The sequence below is a fragment of the Vipera ursinii genome (genome assembly GCF_947247035.1).
Source record: "Vipera ursinii genome assembly, chromosome: 6".
Classification (NCBI taxonomy): Eukaryota; Metazoa; Chordata; class Lepidosauria; order Squamata; family Viperidae; genus Vipera; species Vipera ursinii.
This window is the reverse complement of record NC_139515.1, coordinates 41,303,349-41,325,846: the sequence shown is the minus strand read 5'-3', so window position 1 is coordinate 41,325,846 and position 22,498 is coordinate 41,303,349. Positions and strand designations below refer to the sequence as shown.

The window sequence follows — 22,498 nt, the reverse complement described above, 5'->3', positions numbered from 1 at the left end:
CACTGAAACCAAGGCGGAGCATATCAAAATGGTCAGAGCAGTTCTAAATAAACTACTCTCTGCTAAGCTGTGTGCTAAATATCAAAATGTAAATTCCACAAAGATTGCATTGATTACTTGGGCAATCACATCTCTAATGCGGGGGTGGAGATGGACCCAGAGAAAATGTGAGCTGACCTGGAATGTCCCCCCCCCCTCGCACCAGAAAACAACTCCAGAGTTTCTTAGGCTTTGCAAATTTTTACTGGCAGTTTATCCCTTCCTTCACACAAATTGCACTCCCCGTCACTAATCTGTTAAAAACCAGAGGTGGGGATAAACCAAAACCTAGCCAGCTGTTGAAATGGATGGGGGAATGTCAAGCCGCTTTTGAGAAACTTAAGAGACTTTTCTCCGCGGATCTGGTACTGAAACACCGGATGTCAAGTTTCCGACGGACGAACTCTTCAAAGAACTCTGAGGCATTGTTTATCTTTAAAATCTTAAATAGAACAACATAACATCGGCAATACTTGGTTAAAGCCGAAATCTGGATTCCCCTCCCCTGAGCACAATAATATTAAAGCATATTTCCCTCCTTTAGTTAACCATCATAAATCACATTCTCCAATTAGTTTGAAAGGTAAGTTTTCCCTCAGTTTAACCCGCCAATTCTTATTTTATTTTTTATTCTTTACACATATATGTTAATTTTCCAAACAACGTGTGAACTGAGTTCATTAATACATATATATATACATATACAAATTTCACTCTTTCGTTCTTTTTTCCAACCATTTATAAAATTCCAGCTTTCATAATATTCTGTTTCTTCTTTGTCTTTTAGTCTCATAGTTAATCTGTCCATCTCTGCGCATTCCAATATCTTCTTTAGTAGCTCTTCTTCTGATGGTACTTGTTCATTTTTCCAGCATTGTGCATAGCTTATTCTTGCTGTGGTTATGATATGCAGAACCAAGTATGTATTTTGTTTATCAGTCTTTTCTGGTAATATACCTAATAAAAATAATTCCGGATTAAATGCTACATGTTCTCCTAATATATTTTCTAGCCAAGCATGTATTTTTCTCCAATAAGCTTTTACTTTATCACATGTCCACCAAATATGATAATATGTACCTATATTATGTTTACATTTCCAACATTTGCCTGATACATTTTTAAACATTTTTGCTAATCTGGCTGGAGGTAAATGCCATCTATAAAACATTTTATACAGATTTTCTTTATATGCAGTTGACATTGTCAATTTGTAATTTCTCTCCCATAATTTTTGCCATTCTTCTAACTCTATAGTATAACCAAAATTCTCCGCCATTGTCCCCTTAATTTGTTCACTTTCCATCTCTAAAGTTAACAAAAAATTATACAATTTTTTAATTAATTTCTCATCAGAAGTTAGTAATATCTTATCAAACACGTTTTGTTCTTTATAAAATCCATATATTTTCATATCTTTTTCATATCTATTTTGTATTTGTAAACGTACCCACCATGACATGTTGATACCCTGATGTTCCAATTCTTGCTTTGATTTTAATGTCCCATCAATATTTAAAATATCTTTATATGTCCACGTTTTTTTCAAAATCTAACAAGTTTACATGTGAAAAAGCTTCAATTGTTGATAACCACCCTGGAATTTTTGCATATATTTTCATTTTGATTTTTTCCCATACAGTTATCAAAGCATTTCTAATACAGTGGTTTTGAAAATATCTATGAATTTTGTTTTTCTCATACCATAAAAACGTGTGCCATCCAAACTGTAAGTCATGTCCCTCCCAGCATAACAACCTTTTATTCCTAAGCACTATCCATTCTTTCACCCATGTCAATACTGATGCTTGATAATACAAAGTCCACTCAGGTAAACCAAAACCCCCATTTTCTTTAGTATCTTGCAAAGTTTTCTTTTTTATTCTAGTTTTTTCCCCTGCCAAATAAACTTCAAAACTAAAAAGTCCAACTCTTTTTAAAAAAGTCCCCCAAGTTTTATCGGAATTGTCTGAATCAAAAATAAAATCTTAGGCAATATATTCATTTTAATTGTAGCTATCCTTCCTAGTAATGACAATTTTAAATTCCTCCATTTTTCCAGGTCTAACTTTACTTGTTTCAATAGTCTTATATAGTTGTCTTCTTTTAATGTTGAACATTTGGCTGATAAATATATACCCAAATATTTTACCTTTTTCACTATCTGTACTTCTGTCACCTCTGATAATCAATTTTTTTGCTTATCCGTAACATTTTTCACTATTATTTTAGTTTTTTCCTTATTAATTTTTAATCCCGCTACTTCACCATATTGTTCCAATTTCTTCCACAATTTTGGAATCATCTTCAAAGGATCTTCCAAAATGAATACCAAATCATCAGCAAATGCTTGTAATTTATATGTTTCAGCTTTCAACTCCAAACCTCTAATTTCTGTATCTTGTCTTATATTTCGATTTAAAACTTCCAAAGTAAAAATGAATAGCAGAGGGGACAGAGGACATCCTTGCCTTGTGCCTTTCCTTATTTCAAAACTTTCAGTACAATCTCCGTTCACCATTACTTTGGCAGTTTGTTTACTATATATTGTTTTTACCATATTTATGAAGTTCTGTCCGAAATCCATTGCTTGTAGTTGATAAATTAGAAACTGCCATGAAAGATTATCAAAAGCCTTCTGAGCATCTAAAAATATTAATGCCATTTATTTCCCTAGATGTAATTCATAGTATTCCAGTATATCTATTAACATTCTTAAGTTGTTTTTAATTTGTCTCTTTGGTAAAAAGCCGTTTTGGTCCAGGTGTACAAATTCAACCAAATATTTCTTCAATCTCTCCGCCATTATTGAAGTGAAAATTTTATAATCCACATTAAGTAGTGAAATCGGTCTGTAATTCTTAATCTGAGTCAGATCTGGATCGTCTTTTGGTATTAAAGAGATATTTGCTTCAATCCACGTCACTGGCATTTTAGCTTCTATTAAAAGCCCGTTACAAACATCTTTCAACGGATCACTTAGTATCTCTTGCAAAATTTTGTATAGTTCTGCCAGAAGCCCATCTGGGCCAATTCTTATCATCTCTTATTACATACAACCTTGAAAGTGCTCTGCTGCTATGTTATTATGTCTAACTAATCCCCCATCCATATTCTTCCTCCCCCCTCCCATCTTCATTTAACTCTAACTCTAAAAGTGATACACAAGTAGAAATATAAAATAGCTGCTGCTTCACCTTTTGTCAAAGCAAGAACATCTGATGTTAGCAGCGTTGACACTGGACCTGGAGGAGGCTTTTGTTATTCAGGCTGATGCTAGTGATGTGGCTGTAGGAGCAGTTTTCCTCCAAAGAAGTAAGGAAGGCCAATTACAACCCTGTGCCTACACCTCCAAGAAGTTATCTAAAACTGAACAGAGGTGGGCGGCCTTGGAAAAGGAAGCCTATGCAGTATGAAGGGCTCTCCTAAACTGGAGGCATTTTCTAGAGGGGAATAAAATACTGTTTCAAGTATGGCTGATCATAAGAATCTTGAAGCTATGAAAACCCCTAGGAAACTCTCCCTTAAGCAAGCAAGGTGGTCTTAGCATTTCCACTGGTTCAATTTTACCATCTATTATCTCCCTGGGGGAAGAATTTTCTGGCAGACACCCTGTCCAGAATGCCATAATATAACAGTGTGATATCTGAAGTAGTTAAACCATTTCTAACTCCTAAACAGTTAGCAGCACCTGTCACTACTAGAGCACAAATCAGGGCTACAGTGTCAATAGACAAAACAGAGGCCCAAGAGTTCAAGAAAGCATTGGATACCGATGAGTGGTTTCAAACCCATAAGAATTTGTGTGTAATAAAGGATGATCTGGCTTAGGTAGGAGAAAAAAATTATGTTCCAGCAGCAATAAGACTGAGAGTGATGCAAGCAGGACACAATTCAAAGATTGCTGGGCTCTTTGGCTTCATCAAAACCCTGCACCTCGTTAAGAGACAATTCTGGTGGCACTCTTTGAGAAAGGACATAGAGAGCTATGTGGCCTGCTGCCCCACATGGGCCACAGCTAAGCAGCGACAGGGAAAAACTCCAGAGCTACTCCAGCCAGTAGCAAGCCCTTCAGCACCCTGGAGAGAGATCTCTATGGATTTTATTGTGGAGCTTCCTGAAAGTGCTGGAAATACAGTTGTTTAGGTGGTTATGATTAGGTGTTCTCTAGGCAGGCCCATTTCATCCCGTACCTGAAGATCCCAATGGCCAAAACTCTGGCTAAACTCTTTGTGCAACACATATATCAGTTTCATGGAGCCCCACAATGAATTATCTCAGATGGGGGTCCAGTTCACCTCCACGTTCTAGAAGACTTTTCTGGACCTTTTGGGTTCTAGTCGGGTTGTCATCTTGTCATCATCCTCAAACGAATGGAGGGATAGAGAGACTGAGCTCAGTTCTAGAACAGTACCCTAGTTCTAGAACAGTACACTATCAACAAGATAATTGGACTGATTTGTTATCTTTTGCTGAGGTTGCTTATTATAATGCTGTGAATTTGAGTACTGGTTTCACCCCTTTCCATGTCGCAAATGGTCAGACATTTGTCCACATGCCTGAATTACCCACTAAAGAACGTGACATTCCCTCTTTGCAAAAGTGGATTAAACAGCCGGTAGTGCGAAAGGCCTTAGATTAGGCTAGAGAAGCCTATAAGGCTCAGGCAGACAAAAGGAGGGTGGAGCAAACACCTTTTAAGGTTGGAGACAAGGTGTATTTCTTTACCAAATACTTGCAATGATGATGATGATGATGATAATGATGATGATGATGATAATGGACCTTGGAGGTTATCTAGTCCAACCCTCTGCTCAGGCAGGAAACCCTATAGCATTTCAGACAAATGGCTGTCCAATCTCTTCTTAAGAACTTCCATTGTTGGAGCATTCACAGCTTCTTTAGGCAGTTCGTTCCACTGATTAATTGTTCTAACTGTCAGGAAATTTCTCCTTAGTTCTAGGTTGCTTCTCTCTTTCCTTAGTTTCCATCCATTACTTTTTCTTTTGCCTTCAGGTGCTTTGGAGAATAGCTTGAGTCACTCTTCCTTGTGGCAACCCCTGAGATATTGGAACACTGCTATCATTTCACATCTCGTCCTTCTCTTCATTAAACTAGACATACCCAAATCCTGCAACTGTTCCTTATATGTTTTAGCCTCCAGTCCCTTAATCATCTTTGTTGCTCTTCTCTGTACTCTTTCTAGAGTCCCAATATCTTTTTTACATTGTGGTGACCAAAACTGGATGCAGTATTCCAAGTGTGTCCTTACCAAGGCATTGTAAAATGGTATTAACACTTCACGTGATCTCGATTCTATCCCTCTGTTAATGCAGCCTAGCACTGTGTTGGCTTTTTTGGCAGCTGCAGCACACTGCTGGCTCATTTTTAAGTGTTTGTCCACTAGGACTCCAAGATCTCTCTCACAGTTGCTACTATTGAGCAAGGTACCATCTATACCAGGGGTCAGCAACCTGAAACAGTGAAAGAGCCACTCGGAACCGGTTCCCTCAAAAAAGGAAAAACTGGGAGCCGCAAAAAATGTGTGCGCATATGCGTACATGCGCGCATGTGCAGAAAAGGGTTTGACTGAAGAGTGGAGCCAAGGCAACATATGCACCTACCCTGCATGTTTGAATTGATTGGTTGAACTTTTTTAGTCCCACTTTTATTTTGGATTGCACATGGCAGAGAACTGGGAGCCACAGGAGACGGCTGAAAGAGCCGCATGTGGCTCCGGAGCCGTGGGTTGCAGACCTCTGATCTATACTGTACCTGTGTATTTAGTTTAGTTTTTCTTGCTTAAATGTAGAATCTTACATGCTGAGTACATCCAGGGAGCCAGCTACGAATCAATATGGTGAAGATGCTGTCCAACCCACATTTTTCTTTCTTATCAAGTAGTAGGTTGTGATCCACTTTATCAAATGCCTCACTGAAGTCCAAGTAAATTATATCAACAGCATTTGTCTCATCCACTAATTCTGTCACTTTTGTCAAAGAATGCAATAAGATTTGTCTGGCATGATCTGTTTTTGACAAACCCTTTTGGTAAGGACTTCATTTGCCTCTAGGTGTTTGCTGATTCATTGTTTGATTATCTTTTCCAAAATCTTCCCAGGTATTGAGGTCAGGCTGATAGGTTTATAGTTTCCTAGATACATTTTTCCTCTTTTTTTTGAAGATGGGGACTACATCAGTTCTTTTTCCAGTCCTCTGGTATCCCCAGTGCTCCAGGATCTTTGAAAATATAGTTCAGTGGTTCTGAGATCACATCTGCCAGTTCCTTGAGATTCTTGGGGTGTAATCCATCTGGTCCTGGTGATTTGAACTGATATAGGCTGGACAGGTGTTCACTTACCATTTTCTTGCTTATCTTAACTTGTGTTTTTATTCTGTTTTTTACAGTACTGTTTTTGATAGGTTGGACTATTTTTTTCTTTTGTGTAAAGACGGATACCAAAAATGAGTTAAATAGTTTTGCTTTCTCCCTGTTGCTTGTCACCTTCTTGTCACTTTCTCCCACTAATGGACCAATCATTTCCTTAACTTTTTTCTTGTTTTTTACATGTTGAAAGAAGCTTTTTTTGGGTTATATTTGACTTTTGTCACAAGCCTTAGTTCATTTTGAGCCTTAGGTTTCGTTACTTCATCTTTGCAAGGTCAGGCTATTTGCTGATATTCTGCCTTAGTTATGTGCCCCTCTTTCCACTTTTTTTACTTGTCCTTTTTTTCTTTCAATTTATCAGTTCTTTATGCAGCCATGCTGGTTTCTTTTGAGAGCTGTTATTTTTCTCCATTGGTATTGTGCTAGACTGGGCTTTTATAATCTCACTTTTCAAAATTTCTCAAGCTTCTTGAGTTGTTTTCCGCTTGAGGATTCTCATATGTGGAATTCTTCCCAGGTTCTCTCAAAGTTTATTGAAATTATCTTTCTTAAAGTCCAAGACTCTAGTTTGACTATGTTCTATTGCTTCTGCTTTCATAATGTTGAATTCCAAATTGCATGATCACTTTCCCCCAAGGTTCCTGTGGCTTCAACACCTTCTATCATTTCATCTCTGTTAGTGAGAATTAAGTCCAATATGGCTGATCCCCTGGTACCCTTCTCTACTTTTTGGCAGACAACATTGTCTGCTAGGTTTGTCAGGAATCTGTTTGATCTTCCACTTGGTGCAGAGTTTGTCTCCCAGTTGATATCAGGGTAATTAAAGTTCCCCATTACTATTGTGATGTGCTTCCTACATACTTTAGTTAGCTGACTAGCAAAAAGTTCATCTATTTCCTCTGTTTGGTTGGATGGCCTATAGTATACACCTATGGCAATGACATTTTCCCCCCTTTATATTGACCCAAATGCATTCAAATGCAGTTTTCATCATTGTTGTGCTCTATTTATGTAGAGATGTAGTTATTTCTTATATAGAGAGCAACTCCACTTCCTCTTTTATTTGATCTGTTTCTTTTAAATAATTTAAATCCCTCTAGCTGTGGGTTTCATCCCACCAAATTTCCGTAATGGCAACAATATCTTATCTCTACAATCTTCCAAAAAATTGGGTCCACGTTTGTAGGGCCCTTTCTTATTAAACGCATCATCAACCCAGTAATGTTGAATTAGAGCTCCCTAAGAGCCTACGATAAGTCCACCCTGTTTTCCATTGTAGTTTACTCAAACCTGAAACTACTTCTAAGCTTAGACTACCAGCACCTCTCGTCGAGGTGTGAACAACATTTTGAAGTACGAGACATTTTGGATTCACACAAAATCATGTTTCCACACAATATTTGGTGGCTGGGATCTTCCATCCTCTGAAAATGAATGGGTATGTAAAAACATATTAGGGCACCTAGGTTACTTAAACGTTTTCATGCTAAGTATACTGACAAACCTGAGCAATGTGATTGTTTTGTTTGTTTCTCCCCCTCACCCACTTTCTATGTTCAGCAGGTGGACATGTCATTTTTCTAGGAGGGCTGTATGTCAGGTCCCCAAAGAAACACCTGCTTGTGTAACCCATTTGGAGCTTGCCATTCTATTGGGAGGGGGGATACCGTGCGGATGCTTTGCACTGTCTGGCCACTGTGCTTTTCCATCAGGAGAAAGAATGCATCTCCCTTATCTAGGAGAAAGTTGGCATTTGGAGGCAGAAGGAAACAAAAGCGAGAGAGACCTTAAAGAGCGCACCAATGGAGCTAGTTACTAAAATACTATGCCGCTTGTGGATTGGCTGGATTTCAAACGGACCCTGGGACCCTGGGGGGAAGAGTAATAATATTGCTTTTAATATACTACTAGCACGGGTTTTTCCTCCAGATCTCGCTTTGTTTTCCCTGCTATCACTAACCCCTAATAAAAGTTCCTTTTGAGACAGTTTTCAAGAGTTCTGCTTTCTTGGGTGGCTTGGTTGAGGTAGGTCCTTACACCTGAAATTGATATAGCCTTAAAAAAAGTTTCACAATCTGACCACGGTCATTTCTGTTTCCTCATATGAATGATATCAAATTATCATTTGGGCACTTTAATGATCAACTGCAATATATATTAGTTTGTAAAGAAAAGTTTATTGATAGTTTTACAGCTAAACGTGTGCTTGCTTGAACTGATTGCAACTTATCTGGGAAATAAGTCTCACTAAAATTAATGGGCTTTGATTTTTCTATAGACATACAATTGCACTGCATGGCTGGTATTCTACTAACTGAACAGAATGTATTTTTACAATAATCATACATAAAATAAGGTACAAGTGGATAAATCTTATATTGATTGAGTGATTGAAATAGTGATGTCTAAAGAGGAACAAAAAGGGAAGAGAACTTTCTGATTTGCAGATTTCAGTAGTTCTGATGCATCCTGAATTTCTGGCTCCTCTTCCATATAGCCTGACTCCAGAATAGTGCAAATAAAACCAAGACACCTTTAGTTTTCCTGAGAAGTATGGCTTTCTGCATATGGGTATGTATGTATGTACTCTCATTTCACTGAGAATAGTTGCAGAAGTGTTTTAGTGCATGCACATGTGTGCATAAGTAGGACAACTTTCAAAGCAGTCATGTGAGCCTTCAGAAGGATCCTCCTACTTCAATGTTTTTGAGAAACAATGTTGCATTCATACCAATAGCTTTGTGTAACATCTGTTGTGGAATAATTTGCAAAGCTGTATTGAGTAATACTATCTAAGGACAAAGTTGCTCGGTGTATTTTGGAGCTCCTTGAGTGAGCAACTAAAAAAGAGGTCCCCCAAATATTTTACTTCCCCTTGATAGGCTTTTCAGGTAAGAGTTTTAGAACTGAATCTTTTGAAGTCTTTTAAACTATAGTGTTCTACAGTATTATAAAGTACATACTCACTTTGTCTCAAAGCAAATTGTATATTATATTTTAGTACTGTTTCCTATTATTAGTGCATGGGCATATTATTTAAAGTACTGTATTAAGTAACAAGGAATGAATGAGACAAAATATTGGTAGAACAGAAATGCGTATCTTTCTCCTGCCTCATGATGAATCCTGTTTTAAGTTGACCCAAGGCCCAAAGTTGCCCCAGTTGGGGAGATGTTAGAGGCACAAAAGCTTAAGACACCAATTGAATTGCCTCCAAAAAGTTAAAAAAGCCAGTTGTTGAGGCTTGGAAAAAGAAATTCTGTCAGGCTGTCCATTTTGTATCCCTCAGGTATAAATGAAAAATATTAAAGTTCCTTTAATAATTTAATCTCCAATTGTACACAAATCACATATCTGGTTTCTTAGTGGAAATACCGTATTTTCCGGCGTATAAGATGACTTTTTAACCCATGAAAATCTTCTCAAAAGTTGGGGGGTTGTCTTATATGCCCAGTCATTTTATACGCCGGAAAATAGTACATAAATCAATCAAGCGCCCCCGTTCTTGCAAAGCAACTTCAAGCCTCCTTAGTCCAGTCCCCCCTCCAACGTGACTCTCCCTTCCCACCCCCCAAGAGCCTCTAAGCCCCTTACCCTCCCCCTTGCAAATGCCAGACCCCGGGAGCTCTTGCGTTTATTCCAAAGGGTGGGTGGAAGGAAAAGCCCCTTTCGGTTCTGGTGTGGCTGCAAGTCGACGAGCCCGGGAAGGCATGCCCTCCCCTCTCACTGTGGAGGAAGCAGGGCAGGCTGGCGTCGGGTGGGAGCCGGCAGGGCAGTCCTGCGCACGGGCGCACTCCCCGGCTGCTAAGGAGTCCTCGGGGAGCCGTGGCAGGCGCCTCACGCCCTTCCCTCTCGAGGCGGCACCGGTGGAGCCGTCCGGCGTCGGGCGGGAACCGGCAGGGCTTTGCACCATCTGCATCAGACGGGTCTGAATCGGGCTTGTGTCAGACACTTGGCAACTGGCATGTAAGTATTTTCCAGCGTATAAGACGAAAAATCTTGAAAATCTTCTCAAAAGTCGGGGGTCGTCTTATACGCCCAGTCGTCTTATACGCCGGAAAATACGGTATTCACTTCAGTTTGAAAAGAAATAAATCTTGTTCAGATTAAGCAGCTTTAAGTCCAAAGAAAATACCTGAAAGAATACATCATTTGTTTAAGCTTTTTAGAGGGGACGGAACTAGGCTAATGTCTTGTAATCATTGTTATGATGCTTAATGAGTTCAGAGCAATCCTAAGCCTAATTATTTTTAAGATAAAATATGAAACTAATGATTTGAATGTTTCTTATTTTAGGATCCTGAAATTTCTTAATATTTCTAGTTATTAATACTATTTCAAATGGGTCCCATTCATCAGTTGTGAGTTACTGTCAGAAAATATGGATTTCTTTGGATTAATGTTCCATTTAAAATGTAAATTCAAAGTCAATTCAAAAGTTATAGAAAAGAATTTGATGCAATATAGAAATTTGAGTTTAGATAAATATTGGAAGGCATAAATATGGGATAAGGACACCATTATGTATATTTTGCAGGAAGTGTTCCCTGGTATGAATACAGATACAGAGATACATGTTTAGTTGAGTGAGACAGTTTCATCATTTGTAATAAATATTACTGTAGGAAGCCCCCCGCCCTGAATAAAATATTCCACAGAATAAGAAAAGAAACGTAGTAAAATATTTCCCCTAAAGGAGAAAAAGAGAAAAATCTCCTTAATAGAGGCAGAAAGCAGCCCTAATCTTTCCTCCACTAAAACAGCCTGCAGGCAAAGCTTAAAGGAATTAACTTTCATTCATAAAACAATGTATACATTGTAAAATCGGACTTGGCTAAAACAATCTCCAAATAGATGGCAGAATAGATCAACTGCTGAAACTGACTGACAGGATTAGATCAGGGAGACAAACACCCTAGGATTTGCATTTACTTTTTATCTTTAGGGCTGGTCAAGACCTTGCAGATCATAATAGAAATCTTGCAACACAATTAAATAATAAAGGACACAGAGACTCATTCATCTCAATTATAAAGCCCCAAAAATATATAAAAACTCATCTACTGACCAGACCAATTTGCCAGCTGCATCCAGAAATGCTTGCTGCTGTCACTGCTATTACTGGGCCAATAAATCTCCTTTCCAATTGCAGCCTGCCTCAAAGTTTTCCTTGGTCTGTGTTTCCCTCCTGGCTTTGAATAAGACATGGTCAGATTTAACTTCCAACATTATTTATATGCAAGATGTTTTGCAACCTTTTGTTTTTAATACTGTATAGGATTCAATATGTTTTCAGTGCACAAGAATTGTGCTGCATTAGGTTTATTTTTATCATTTGCATAGGATTGTGAATGCTATGAGCATTGGAGTAGGCATCAATCACTGTCAATAACAACATATTTTGGAAGCTCTGATTTAAACTGTCAGGGAGGCATCAAGTTACCTATGCTTTAATCAAGTTACTTAAAATACATTGTTTTAAAAATGCATAACTTTAACAAACTGAAAGACATCTATCCACACCAAGTAAAAATCAGATTATCATTTTAAAAAAATTCTAGCTTTGCTTTTAAGAAGAAAAAAAAAATCAAAAGAACATTTGAAATGATGCAGCATAACTAATTACTAGTTCCTACTGTATTTGCAGTCTACATTTTTGTAAGAATTAAGCAAAACAAAACTTTTAAGTTAATTTTTAAAAAATCATTTTTAAATTAGACTTTGAAAAATATAAACAAAGTAGAATGCATTGTAAGGTTTTCCACCTAGCCCAGGCATGTCAAACTGTCTGTCCGCGGGCCGGATGCATCACGACGAAACCGTGCCCTCCTCATTGCTGGCAACCTAGCCTCACAAACTTCTCTGGGCTACTCAGGAATTTTGAACAGCCAAAGCAACTCCTGAGCCGAGGTTTCAGCAAAGAAAACAACTTTATTTGGCCAAGACAGAGATGGGTAACCTTTTCTCTCTTCGTGGCTGCTTAGAGGGATGAAGGCACGCACACCCAGAAGAGACGTCTTCCACTTTTTATATCTTTTCAGAACAAAGAGATTCAAGTCTCTGTACCAGGAGCAAGGAAGCACAGACAAACAAACTCCAAGGTGATGACTCATACACATCAGTCCAGGCTAACTCACCTTCCCCCTCCCTATTTCCTGGACCACTGGATCTTACCTTGCTCCTTTCATGTAAGCAATCTCCTGTATATTTAGCATGAGACATTTACTTTTTCAATATACACTTGCTTCTATCTATAAAGCTGCTTGCATATAAAAATTTATATAAAATAGCTACAAAATAACACTGCTAATATCAAGCTTAAGCATAATAAAATCATAAGCACAATAAGATCCCTTCAATCCTCCCTTTCTTTTCGATAAAATCAAATAGGCTTAGGGACTCTTGAAGAGGGGAATGTAATCAGAAGGTAATGATCTTAAAATCATTGCTTTAGCTGGTTTATCATTATAGATAGGAGTGACAGGAAAAGTTAGTCCAGATATAGTGGATCTAACAATTCTCTGAACAAGCGGGATAAGGGATGGTATACACAACAACCCTCCCAAGGCCAAGACCACAATGAACAATATCCTTTTCCAATTATCAAATATTCCCGAAAACCATCCTCCAACATCCAGTGCTTCTGTCCATATCTGGACAGGGACATGAGCCAATGTTCGCATTCTGTCAGTGATTTCTGTGACATATTCCTTATGTGTAATGTCAGACTGGGGTCTAATAATGCAATTTAGGACCACAATGATGGAATGGAGGGCCCATTTGGTTGGACGGTCCTTTTCTTTCCAGGTCAAATTAAAATAAGAAGTGATGTTCTCCAATTGAATCTCTCGAGCTTCCCATGGCCATTGTTCCCCCATGTTAGTGCCTTCACATGTAACAGTCACATTTAGAAATGAAATAATTCTTTTGGGCCAGATCAATAAAAAGATTCTTTGATACTGAGGGAATCTCACTTGTGGTTTCCAGTTCATGAAAATCAACTTGAACCTATATTTGTATCTGGTTCAATCGATAGCTAGTACAAATGATGCTGAGAAATCTGCTGGTCTGGTTATCTCGAAGCACACCGGGTTGCAGGAATCCTTTGATTATGCCAGGTTATGTAGGATGTGCAAACATATTTGGCATTAAATGAGTAGGCCTGTCTCCACACTTAGTCCATGTAGCTTGATTATAGTCAAAAGCATTAGATGCATCAAAGAAGATTCTGGCACTTGTCCATAAATCTTGTGTTATTCTTCCCCAAGAGGTAGTGTCTGTATGTCTCTCCATATGTCCACATTTGAAGTTGTTGGTAAAGCTTCACTGTATTGACAGGAGCATAACAAGTGACCCTATTCCCCCTTTGCAAGTGGAATATGTAGACTTGTTATAAACACAACTCCCTTTTGTTCCTGTAAGTATTGGGCCCATGGTCCTTCCTTCTACCAAAGAAGGTACAAGGGAAACAATAGTAGCAGAATAAAAATATTGCAGTATGTAGTCCAGTTTCTAGGAACACGATTTCCAGGGTAGTCCAATCCATTGAGGTTTTTCTCCTACTTAGATGGAAACAATTCAACAGGTGAGGCAGGTCAAAATGTCACTTTCAGGCCGTCCAGCTGCAGAGCTTGTCACTGGAGAGGGAATGATGGGACTTTCCATTGACTCACGCCTTGATTCCTTCACTCTCGCTGCAGTTGAGATCAGGAGGACCTAGCATGGTTGGGACCACTCAGGACTGGTATTTCTAGGTGACAGTTCTTTTCACATGAACCCACTCTCCAGAAACAAGAATGGCCAGAGACAGGTGGTAGGGCAGCCTGGCCTTGTACTGAGATAGAAGACAAACCTGTGCCAGATTATGCAAATACTGAGTAACTTTCTTCTCTTCTTCATTGAGATTCTTAAAACTTCATGTAACAAAAGCCTCCCATACATCATTTCAAAGGGACAAAGACAGCTTTCCAGTTGAGGCCCATACTGAAATAGCCTCACCACTAAATGTTGTAGAGCTTTTTTATTTACTAATTTACATGTCATATATTAATCAACCATTGACCATAGAAAAATATCAACCATCCCTCCCTTCAGTGGCTGTTTCTGTGTCTTAGCTATTGCTTTATTCAACATCTGTCTCCCATCTGGCAACATCCACCTTCCACTTTCTTCTACTTTCCATTTTTCTCTCTTTCCATCATATGTTTGAGCTGACCACGTTAATGGCAGTCTTTCTGCTTAATGCATGCAATTCACAAGTCTGTGCAACTTAAAAGCAACTTTCCTGCTTCTTCCTTCTATTATCCATTCCTTCACTTCGCTTCTACCACATACTTACTTCTTTCTTTTCTTCTTCCACAAGTACATCTTCTATCAATTTTACATGAGCCAACTCTTTCCCCTTACTATTAATCAATCCTCTTCTTTATTCAAGACTCCATAAAGCATACTTGGAGTCAGTGTATATATTCTCCTTCTCCCTTATTAACCTCAGAGCTGCCATAAGGCATAAAATCCACATGTTTGAGCTGACTAAGGGAAGGAAATTCTTCCAGCCTCCACTCACATTTTCTCCTCCCCATCTACTATTGCATCTATGAACAAGTGTTTTCCTCCTTTCAGCTTTCTGATTCAAAATTACCCACACTTGATAAGAAATGCTAGCCACCAAGACTTCCCCAAATGCCAATTTTAGACAAAAATGCTACTGGCTGCTTCTTTTCCCCCACTTCTGGTCAAACCCCCTCCCCAAGCCATTCCTTTGTCCGTATTTACAAGCAAATTACTTAATAAATAGCCAACAAAGGAGCGCTCACCAAACTCTGCTTGCGTTTGTTAACATAAGCTCTTTTTCTAACAGTTTTGCATACAAATCTTTAGTTAAAACAACATAGCTATTTATAATCCCAAAAGTTTTCTCAACTCCTTCTTCATTTTAGGCAAGGATTGAATTACAATTCCTTCAATTCTCTTAGGTATTATTTTCTATCACTGTGTCCTGCATACAGACATAAAAACATAAAAGAAAAAAAAGAAAAAAAAGCAACTCCACAAAAAAAATAAACAAGCTTAATGAGATATTCTGAGTTACTGAAATAAGCCACTACTAGGCTATTCCAAAAGCTAAAGTTTTGTATCAATCCCTAGTATTGCTTTTAATTTAAATTTAGTCAAATTCCAATTTAATCAGATTTCATTCAGATGGAAGCAAATTTCTATTAAGTAGGTTAAAATATTTACAAATCTAAGTAAAACAATTCAGAGTCATTTCTTTTGGTTGATGAATATATAGATCTAACTAAAACTCAAAAGATTTCCACAAAAGATTGTCCAACAATTACTGTCTCCTCTTTCCAGAAAAAAAATGCAAGCTGAAACTGCAAAAATGGGCATTAAATTTCACATCCACCCCACCTTCCTCAGATTAAAATTCTAAGCAGAGGGAAAAAAATAGTTAAACTGAGCAGCCCCCCATTTTCCTATCTGTATCTCTTGCTCTTAAAGCAACAGCCAGCGAAAAAGGAGACAGGAAAAAGAAGAAGAAATTACACAAAAATCTGACCATAAAATAGTTTTCTCTCCTTCACATGCATTTTCCATGAATTCTCTTACAACAACAACAAAAACAACAAAATCTGCAATTTACTCAGCCTGGGGTTGAGGGTTTGAGGGCTGACACACATTTCCATATCAACAGATTTAACTCATTCAGTTCCATTCTGACTGCTTGCATAAACAATTTCACATACAGATATTTCATTTCATACTTTCTCCAGGCAAACCATTTATCTTTAAATTAGGCCTTGTCGTTATCAGAGAGGGTTTTGACCCTCTTCCAAGTCTTGGAAACCAGACACAACAACACAGTCATATATGCACAGATACTATTAAGACAACTTTTTTTTAGACGTGTGACTTGTCCTGCAAGAAGTGAGAAAAATCATGAGGTGATTCCAATCAAACATGGTTTTTATAGGACCCTTTAACCATCTCTTATTTTTCTAACCATTCCAAGTCCAAGCTTAATGTTCTGGATGGCCAAATATGTAAAAACATTTATCAATTTGGGGTTTGAGGCCAAAGCAGGCCTCCCTTTTAATTAAAAGGGAGGGGAACATTTACAGTTGCTTCCAGTTTTTCCCAGCAACTTCAAAGGACAGTGGGGAAGGACTAAAATGAATATTGAACCTGGGGTCTTTGGCAGGTGTGAAGGGGGAGGGGAAAACTAGCAGCCTCCTCACATCTGACAATAGGGATAATTTCCCAGGACAGTAAATGGTGCCATTGTCTAACAGAGGGGAATTAAATAGTCCAAAGAGCCAAATTAAAAGGGGGAAAAAGAGGAAAAAAACTTGCTTTCAGTTCTTTGAATTTTTCTTTTCTTTTCTTCCATGGCTTTAGTTGTTATCAGATATATTAGCCAAATGGAGGTTTACAAAGTTTTTCAACATTGCCTTCTTAAAGATTATTTTTACTGCCACACATCAACACAAAGTACCACCAGACGTTGTTTGGCAGGGTTAAACTTAACAACCTCTTGAGGTTTCAAAACATCCCAATTTTTCAAAACTCCTTGCAAAGGAGTACATTTTGATTTAATTTCCTTTTCTAAATTACTCTGACGATTCCCCATTCCTGTATTATAAGATAGTTTCTTGGCCCCCTCCCTTCTTGACTTCCATGGGGATGCTTGGCAATGAAGGGGCCAATTGGGGCCGATTGAAACCACTGCAGGATGGCTTTGAGTGGCACAGAGAGACACAGAGAGACGCAAACGCATCTCCACAGGAGAGGCAGCAAGCACAGAACATGAGGTGGTGGCTCGCTGGTAAACCAACGGTCTCTCTCTCTCCCTCTCTCTCTCTCTCTCTCACACACACACACACACAGAGAGAGAGAGAGAGAGAGAGAGAGAGAAGGGGGAAAAGAAGGAGGGGGTCTGGCAGTGCCCGAGACTCCATATGCTGCTCAGAAACACCACCACCACCCCCGCATGCCCCATCTGACCAACCCACTCACCTTTCCAGCAGTCTTCCTGTCTCTTCCTCCGCTGCCGCCACGTGCAGTCTGAAGAAGAAAAGAGGTTTGTGCACAGTCCCACAAACCAAAGAATCAATCAATTCAAACTTCACAAGTTTTTTTCTGTGAGAAGTTTGAATTGATTGGTTGAACTTTTTTAGTCCCACTTTTTTTTTCTGGACTGCACATGGTGGAGGAGGACTGGGAGCTGCAGGAGACAGCTGAAAGAGCCGCATGTGGCTCCGGAGCCACAGGTTGCCGGCCTGTGGCTTAGATGGATGAAGGCACACCCAAAAGAGACTTCTTCTACTTTTTATAACTTTTCAGAGCAAAAAAATTCAAGTCTCTGTACCAGGAGTAAGGAAGCACAGAAAAACAAATTCTAAGGTGATGACTCTTACACATCCAGGCTAACTCACCTTCCCCCTCCCTATTTCCTAGACCACTGAATCTTACCTTGTTCTTTTCATGTAAGCAATCTCCTGTATATTTAGCATGAGACATTTACTTTTTCAATATACATGAAACACTTGCTTCTATCTATAAAGCTGCTTGCATATAAAATTTTATATAAAATAGCTACAAAATAACACTACTAATATCAAGCTTAAGCATAATAAAACCATAAACACAATAAGATCCCTTCAGCATGAAGTATAAAATTGAGGGAAATACTTAAATGTTGTGTGAAAATGTTAATTGGAAGTCATTTGCCTTCACAGCAAATGACTTCTAAATATTTTTCCATATTCACACTGTGCTGGAACCTTTTGGAAATTAGTGGTTAAATTGTGACAACTGTTATATAGTCTGCAGGAATTGATGCATAAGTATAGAAAAAAGTCGGTGTAGTTGGTGCTTTTATGTGAGGTATACAAAGAAATTTGTGGCTAGAAGATAAGAGAAGAAACTCAGTGTACTTCTAGTTTGGTATGCCAAAAATATCAAGGAAGAAATGGTGCTATTTGGAACATTCCTATGAAGTTACACAGTAACTATATTGGTTTTAAAAAGACAATCAAAGTACCACATGTCAGTAAGCCAGAAAATGGCTGAAGTCTCTTGGGAAGCTGTGGTATTCTGTGGTGCCATTGTATAAGACAGGGTAGGCTAAATATGCTGACATAAGAGAAAGAAATATTTTTTACCTTATTTGAGCTACTTATAAACAATGGACAATGAGTAAAAAAGTACAGTACAAATAGATATGCTCATGCCAATTAATATACAATCAACAGATATGGTTTTTTTTAAACATACAACTAATATATAACTAACAGATATGGCTTTGCCAAAAGTGTAATCCATATTAAGTAACATAACAAAGATAGTAAAAAGTTAATACAAATATATAAACAGCACAGTGTGACATCTGATTACAATCTGAAAAGAGATCATGGATGATACTATTTCAATATAAAAAGATAGGACTCAGAATATTACTTGGGCTGTTAGAGACGACAGACCTAGAAAGGATCGCACTGGATAATATCACAAGTTTGCCTTCTGATAGGTTATTTATGAATTGTTATGAGTAAATGATGAATATACAAACAAAAAAACACTAGGATAGTTGAATGTATATCTTAAAAGGTGTTAACAACATTTATTAAGAAAGTTTGTGGACTATTAAGCTTCATGTCTCAGGTTTTACTAAACAAAATACCTGAATCATAATCATATTTGAAATAGTAATTTTTTGGACTGGGAACACATTTAATTTTTTGAGAAAATATTGGGCCTAATATGGTAGGTCTAAACATCTGACTGTGTGACCATAACAATGCAATTAAAAATATCAAATGGCCAAAATTAATTATCAAACATCACTAGAATTTGAAATACTCAACTGAAATCTTATAAGATATTAGAGAGCAATCCTAATATTGCATAAAGTTTGGCAATTTTAAGAGTTTCTGGCATTTTAATTTTAGTGTTCATATCTGGGACTACAGGTATATTTTACAGGTTGTAAAATGGTATCTCAAATTATTCAAAGTTTTGGATGCCTTTTCATTCTCTTCTTCAGAATTTCTGAATGGCTTGTTAATGTTTGAGGGAGTCACACTGAAGTAATCTTGCAGATCCGATTTCTCAAGCACTGGATGAAATTTCTATTTTAAAAAGAGCTTCTTATGAATGCCAAACTGCATTCATAAGTGAGTTTCTCTCAAATCTGAGTTGCCTTGCCCAGGAACTACTGTAAATCCTAAAATGTTTTTTTTCATGTGTTATAAATTTTATAAATTACAAAGTTTTGTTCAGTGGGGCATTTAATTTTCAAGGAGTTGAATATATACAAACAAACTAGGTTTTTTGAAAATACTCTTTTGATTGTTCCTTTTTCTTCATAGGGTGATCAATGCAGGGAAAAGTACACATAATGAGGACCAAGCAAGTTGCGAAGTGCTTATGGTGAAGAAGAAAATGGGGACAACTAATTCAACACCAAACAGAAATTCCTCAAGTAAGCGAAGATCGTCATTGCCCAATGGGGAAGGATTGCAGTTGAAAGAGAATTCAGTAAGTCTCTGTGTCTTCTTGGTGATCCAGCAAGACAATTGGTTCACCTATAAACATTTTTGTACAAGAATACACATACATACATACATACATACACACACACACACACACACACACACACACACAACTAGTGTTTTCTTAACAAGTTTATCTTCTTTTCAAAAATGTGGGAAATACTGCTGTGAAACATACTACTAGAGGGCACTATTACTCTAGAAGTAAAGCATTTTGTTTTTTAGTCCATACTACAAGTCTGGAATGATGAAACCGAATAATCATAGCATAATTATTATTACACTAAAAGTGTAATAATGCATAATTACATGCTGCTGGAGGTGAGAGTTCCTCCACCCTAATGCATTTGTTTTATCTGTGTGATAAAGATCTTCCTGTGTGCTGTATTAACATGTAGCAATACAAGTGAGACATTCTAGGTAGGGTATTTAGAATTATTAGTGAAAGTTCCCTAATAGCTTGATGAGTTTTTAAAGAAAAGGTACTCCTGGATTCTTGACAAACCTGTATGAATTGGATCTGAGCCAAATGCAATTGTTGATTCAACTTGAACAGATGAGTTGAGCTGATTTGATAGTTTAAGATTAAATCTCCAAATTATATATAGACATATTCACATCTGTGCAAAATAAAACTTTGAATGTTTTTCAGAGTTTGTTCACAAAATGTTCTTGTACAAGCAGAAAACAAGGGAAGTAGATTGTAGAGCTAGATCAAGAATTATGTTGTGCTTAGATTTTCTCCATATATTCTCCCTCAAAATTATCTCAATCATTTGGGGAAATGTATGAACCTGCTTTATTCTACTAATGGGAGAGTCAATGAAATATATTTCCTAAAAAATGCTTCTTTCCTTAAACAGGAATTGGATAGCATCTCTTTTCATTATTGGTCATTATTTGATGGCCATGCTGGATCTGGAGCAGCTGTGGTAGCCTCCAAGTTGCTGCAGCATCATATTGTCGAGCAGTTGCAGGAGATTGTGGACATCTTGAAAAACTCTGCTGTTCCTCCCCCAACTTGCCTGGGAGAAGAACCGGAAAGCATGAATGCCAACAGCAGAACGCTAACCCGGGCAGCCTCATTGAGAGGAAGTGTCGGAGCTCCAGGTTCACCTGGCACTCCATCTACTCGCTTCTTTACGGAAAAGAAGATCTCGCAGGAATGCCTTGTCAAGGGAGCTGTTGAAACTGCATTCAGGGAAATGGTAAGTATAGTTTGGTGGTTTGGGTGTCTTTGGAATAACACTTACTTATAATGGTAAACATATCATAAATATAGTAAATGGCAATGGGAACTGACATCTAAATACATTGATAATCTAATACATTTTTAAAGGTTGAGCATATAATAAATGTTTGGCTCTGCAATTGTAAACCAGATGATCATTGCCAAAACACATAAATGGATTATACATCTTCCTAAGGTTGGTGACATTGGATGTACCATTTGCCCTTTTCTCTCTAATGAAAGGCAAGATGTATGAAATTAGGTGCATGGAGAAAGTTAATGATACATTTGTTTAAAATTACTGGCTTTTTCCTCACTGAATGTTGCTGTGGGGAAAAAGTATGTTGTAAACATCACTTTGTGCTCCTAGAATAAAAATTTTAAAAAATATTTAGTGAGTTTGAGAGGATTTGCAAGGAAGAATGGCAAAAATTCCCCAATCCAGGTGTGCAAAGCTTATCACTCTTACCCAGAAAGATTCAAGGCTGTAATTGCTACCAAAGGTGCTTCAACAAAAAAATGAGTGAAGGGTCTAAATACTTATGCCAATGTGATATTTCCATTTTTTTTCTTTTTAATAGGTTTACAGACATTTCTAAAATTCTGTTTTTACTTTGTCATCATGGGGTACTGAGTGTAAATTAATAAGAAAAATTCAATTTCAACAACTGTAGAATCGGGCTGTAACATAACAAAATTAACAAAAGTGAAGGGGTCTGAATACTTTCTTTTTTTTTAATTGAAAAGTTTTACAGTAAATTTTAACTTTAACAATCCCCCCCTCCCCCCCACCCCTACCTAACCCTCCCTATCCCTCCCACCCATACTTTCTGAATACTTTCTAAATGTATTGTACATGTATAATAAGACTATGTCCGGTTTCTGAAACTGATCCCTGACAGTTCATCTAATGCAAAAATGCAAAAAAGTACACAGTTCACACATGAGACAGGAGGTGGCCTCATTAGTTAATGTAGCATTTGCCATCAAAGAGCTATAATTGATTAAATGCTATTAAGCCATCTGTGCTGAATAGTGCTGAATCTTATTTTTGAGAAATGTTATTATCACTGCAATTCGTACCCTATTTTAATCAGCTTTGAGAGTACTGCAAGGACCTGTTGAGACACTAGTCTTGTCTTTCTAGTGTAAGAATATAAAAAGGCTGAACGGGCACCTTTTTACAGGTTTTCATACACGTAAAGGTATTTGTATAAGGAGTGTATCTGTGTTGTGATTCAGGGTCAGCCTGTGGGTTCGGCAGTTGGGTCGGACGACTCAGAG

At 37.8% G+C, this 22,498-nt stretch overlaps 1 protein-coding gene across 1 annotated transcript in view; it reads left to right on the top strand.

Moving 5' to 3' along the window:
* Window positions 1-22,498, top strand: part of PPM1H (protein phosphatase, Mg2+/Mn2+ dependent 1H) — a 104,646-nt gene that overhangs the window by 30,998 nt on the left and 51,150 nt on the right. Inside the window, exons 2-3 of the mRNA XM_083365453.1 lie at window positions 19,801-19,969; window positions 20,847-21,191. Of these exons, the coding sequence (XP_083221579.1) occupies window positions 19,801-19,969; window positions 20,847-21,191 (514 nt within the window). The remainder of the gene's footprint in view (window positions 1-19,800; window positions 19,970-20,846; window positions 21,192-22,498) is intronic.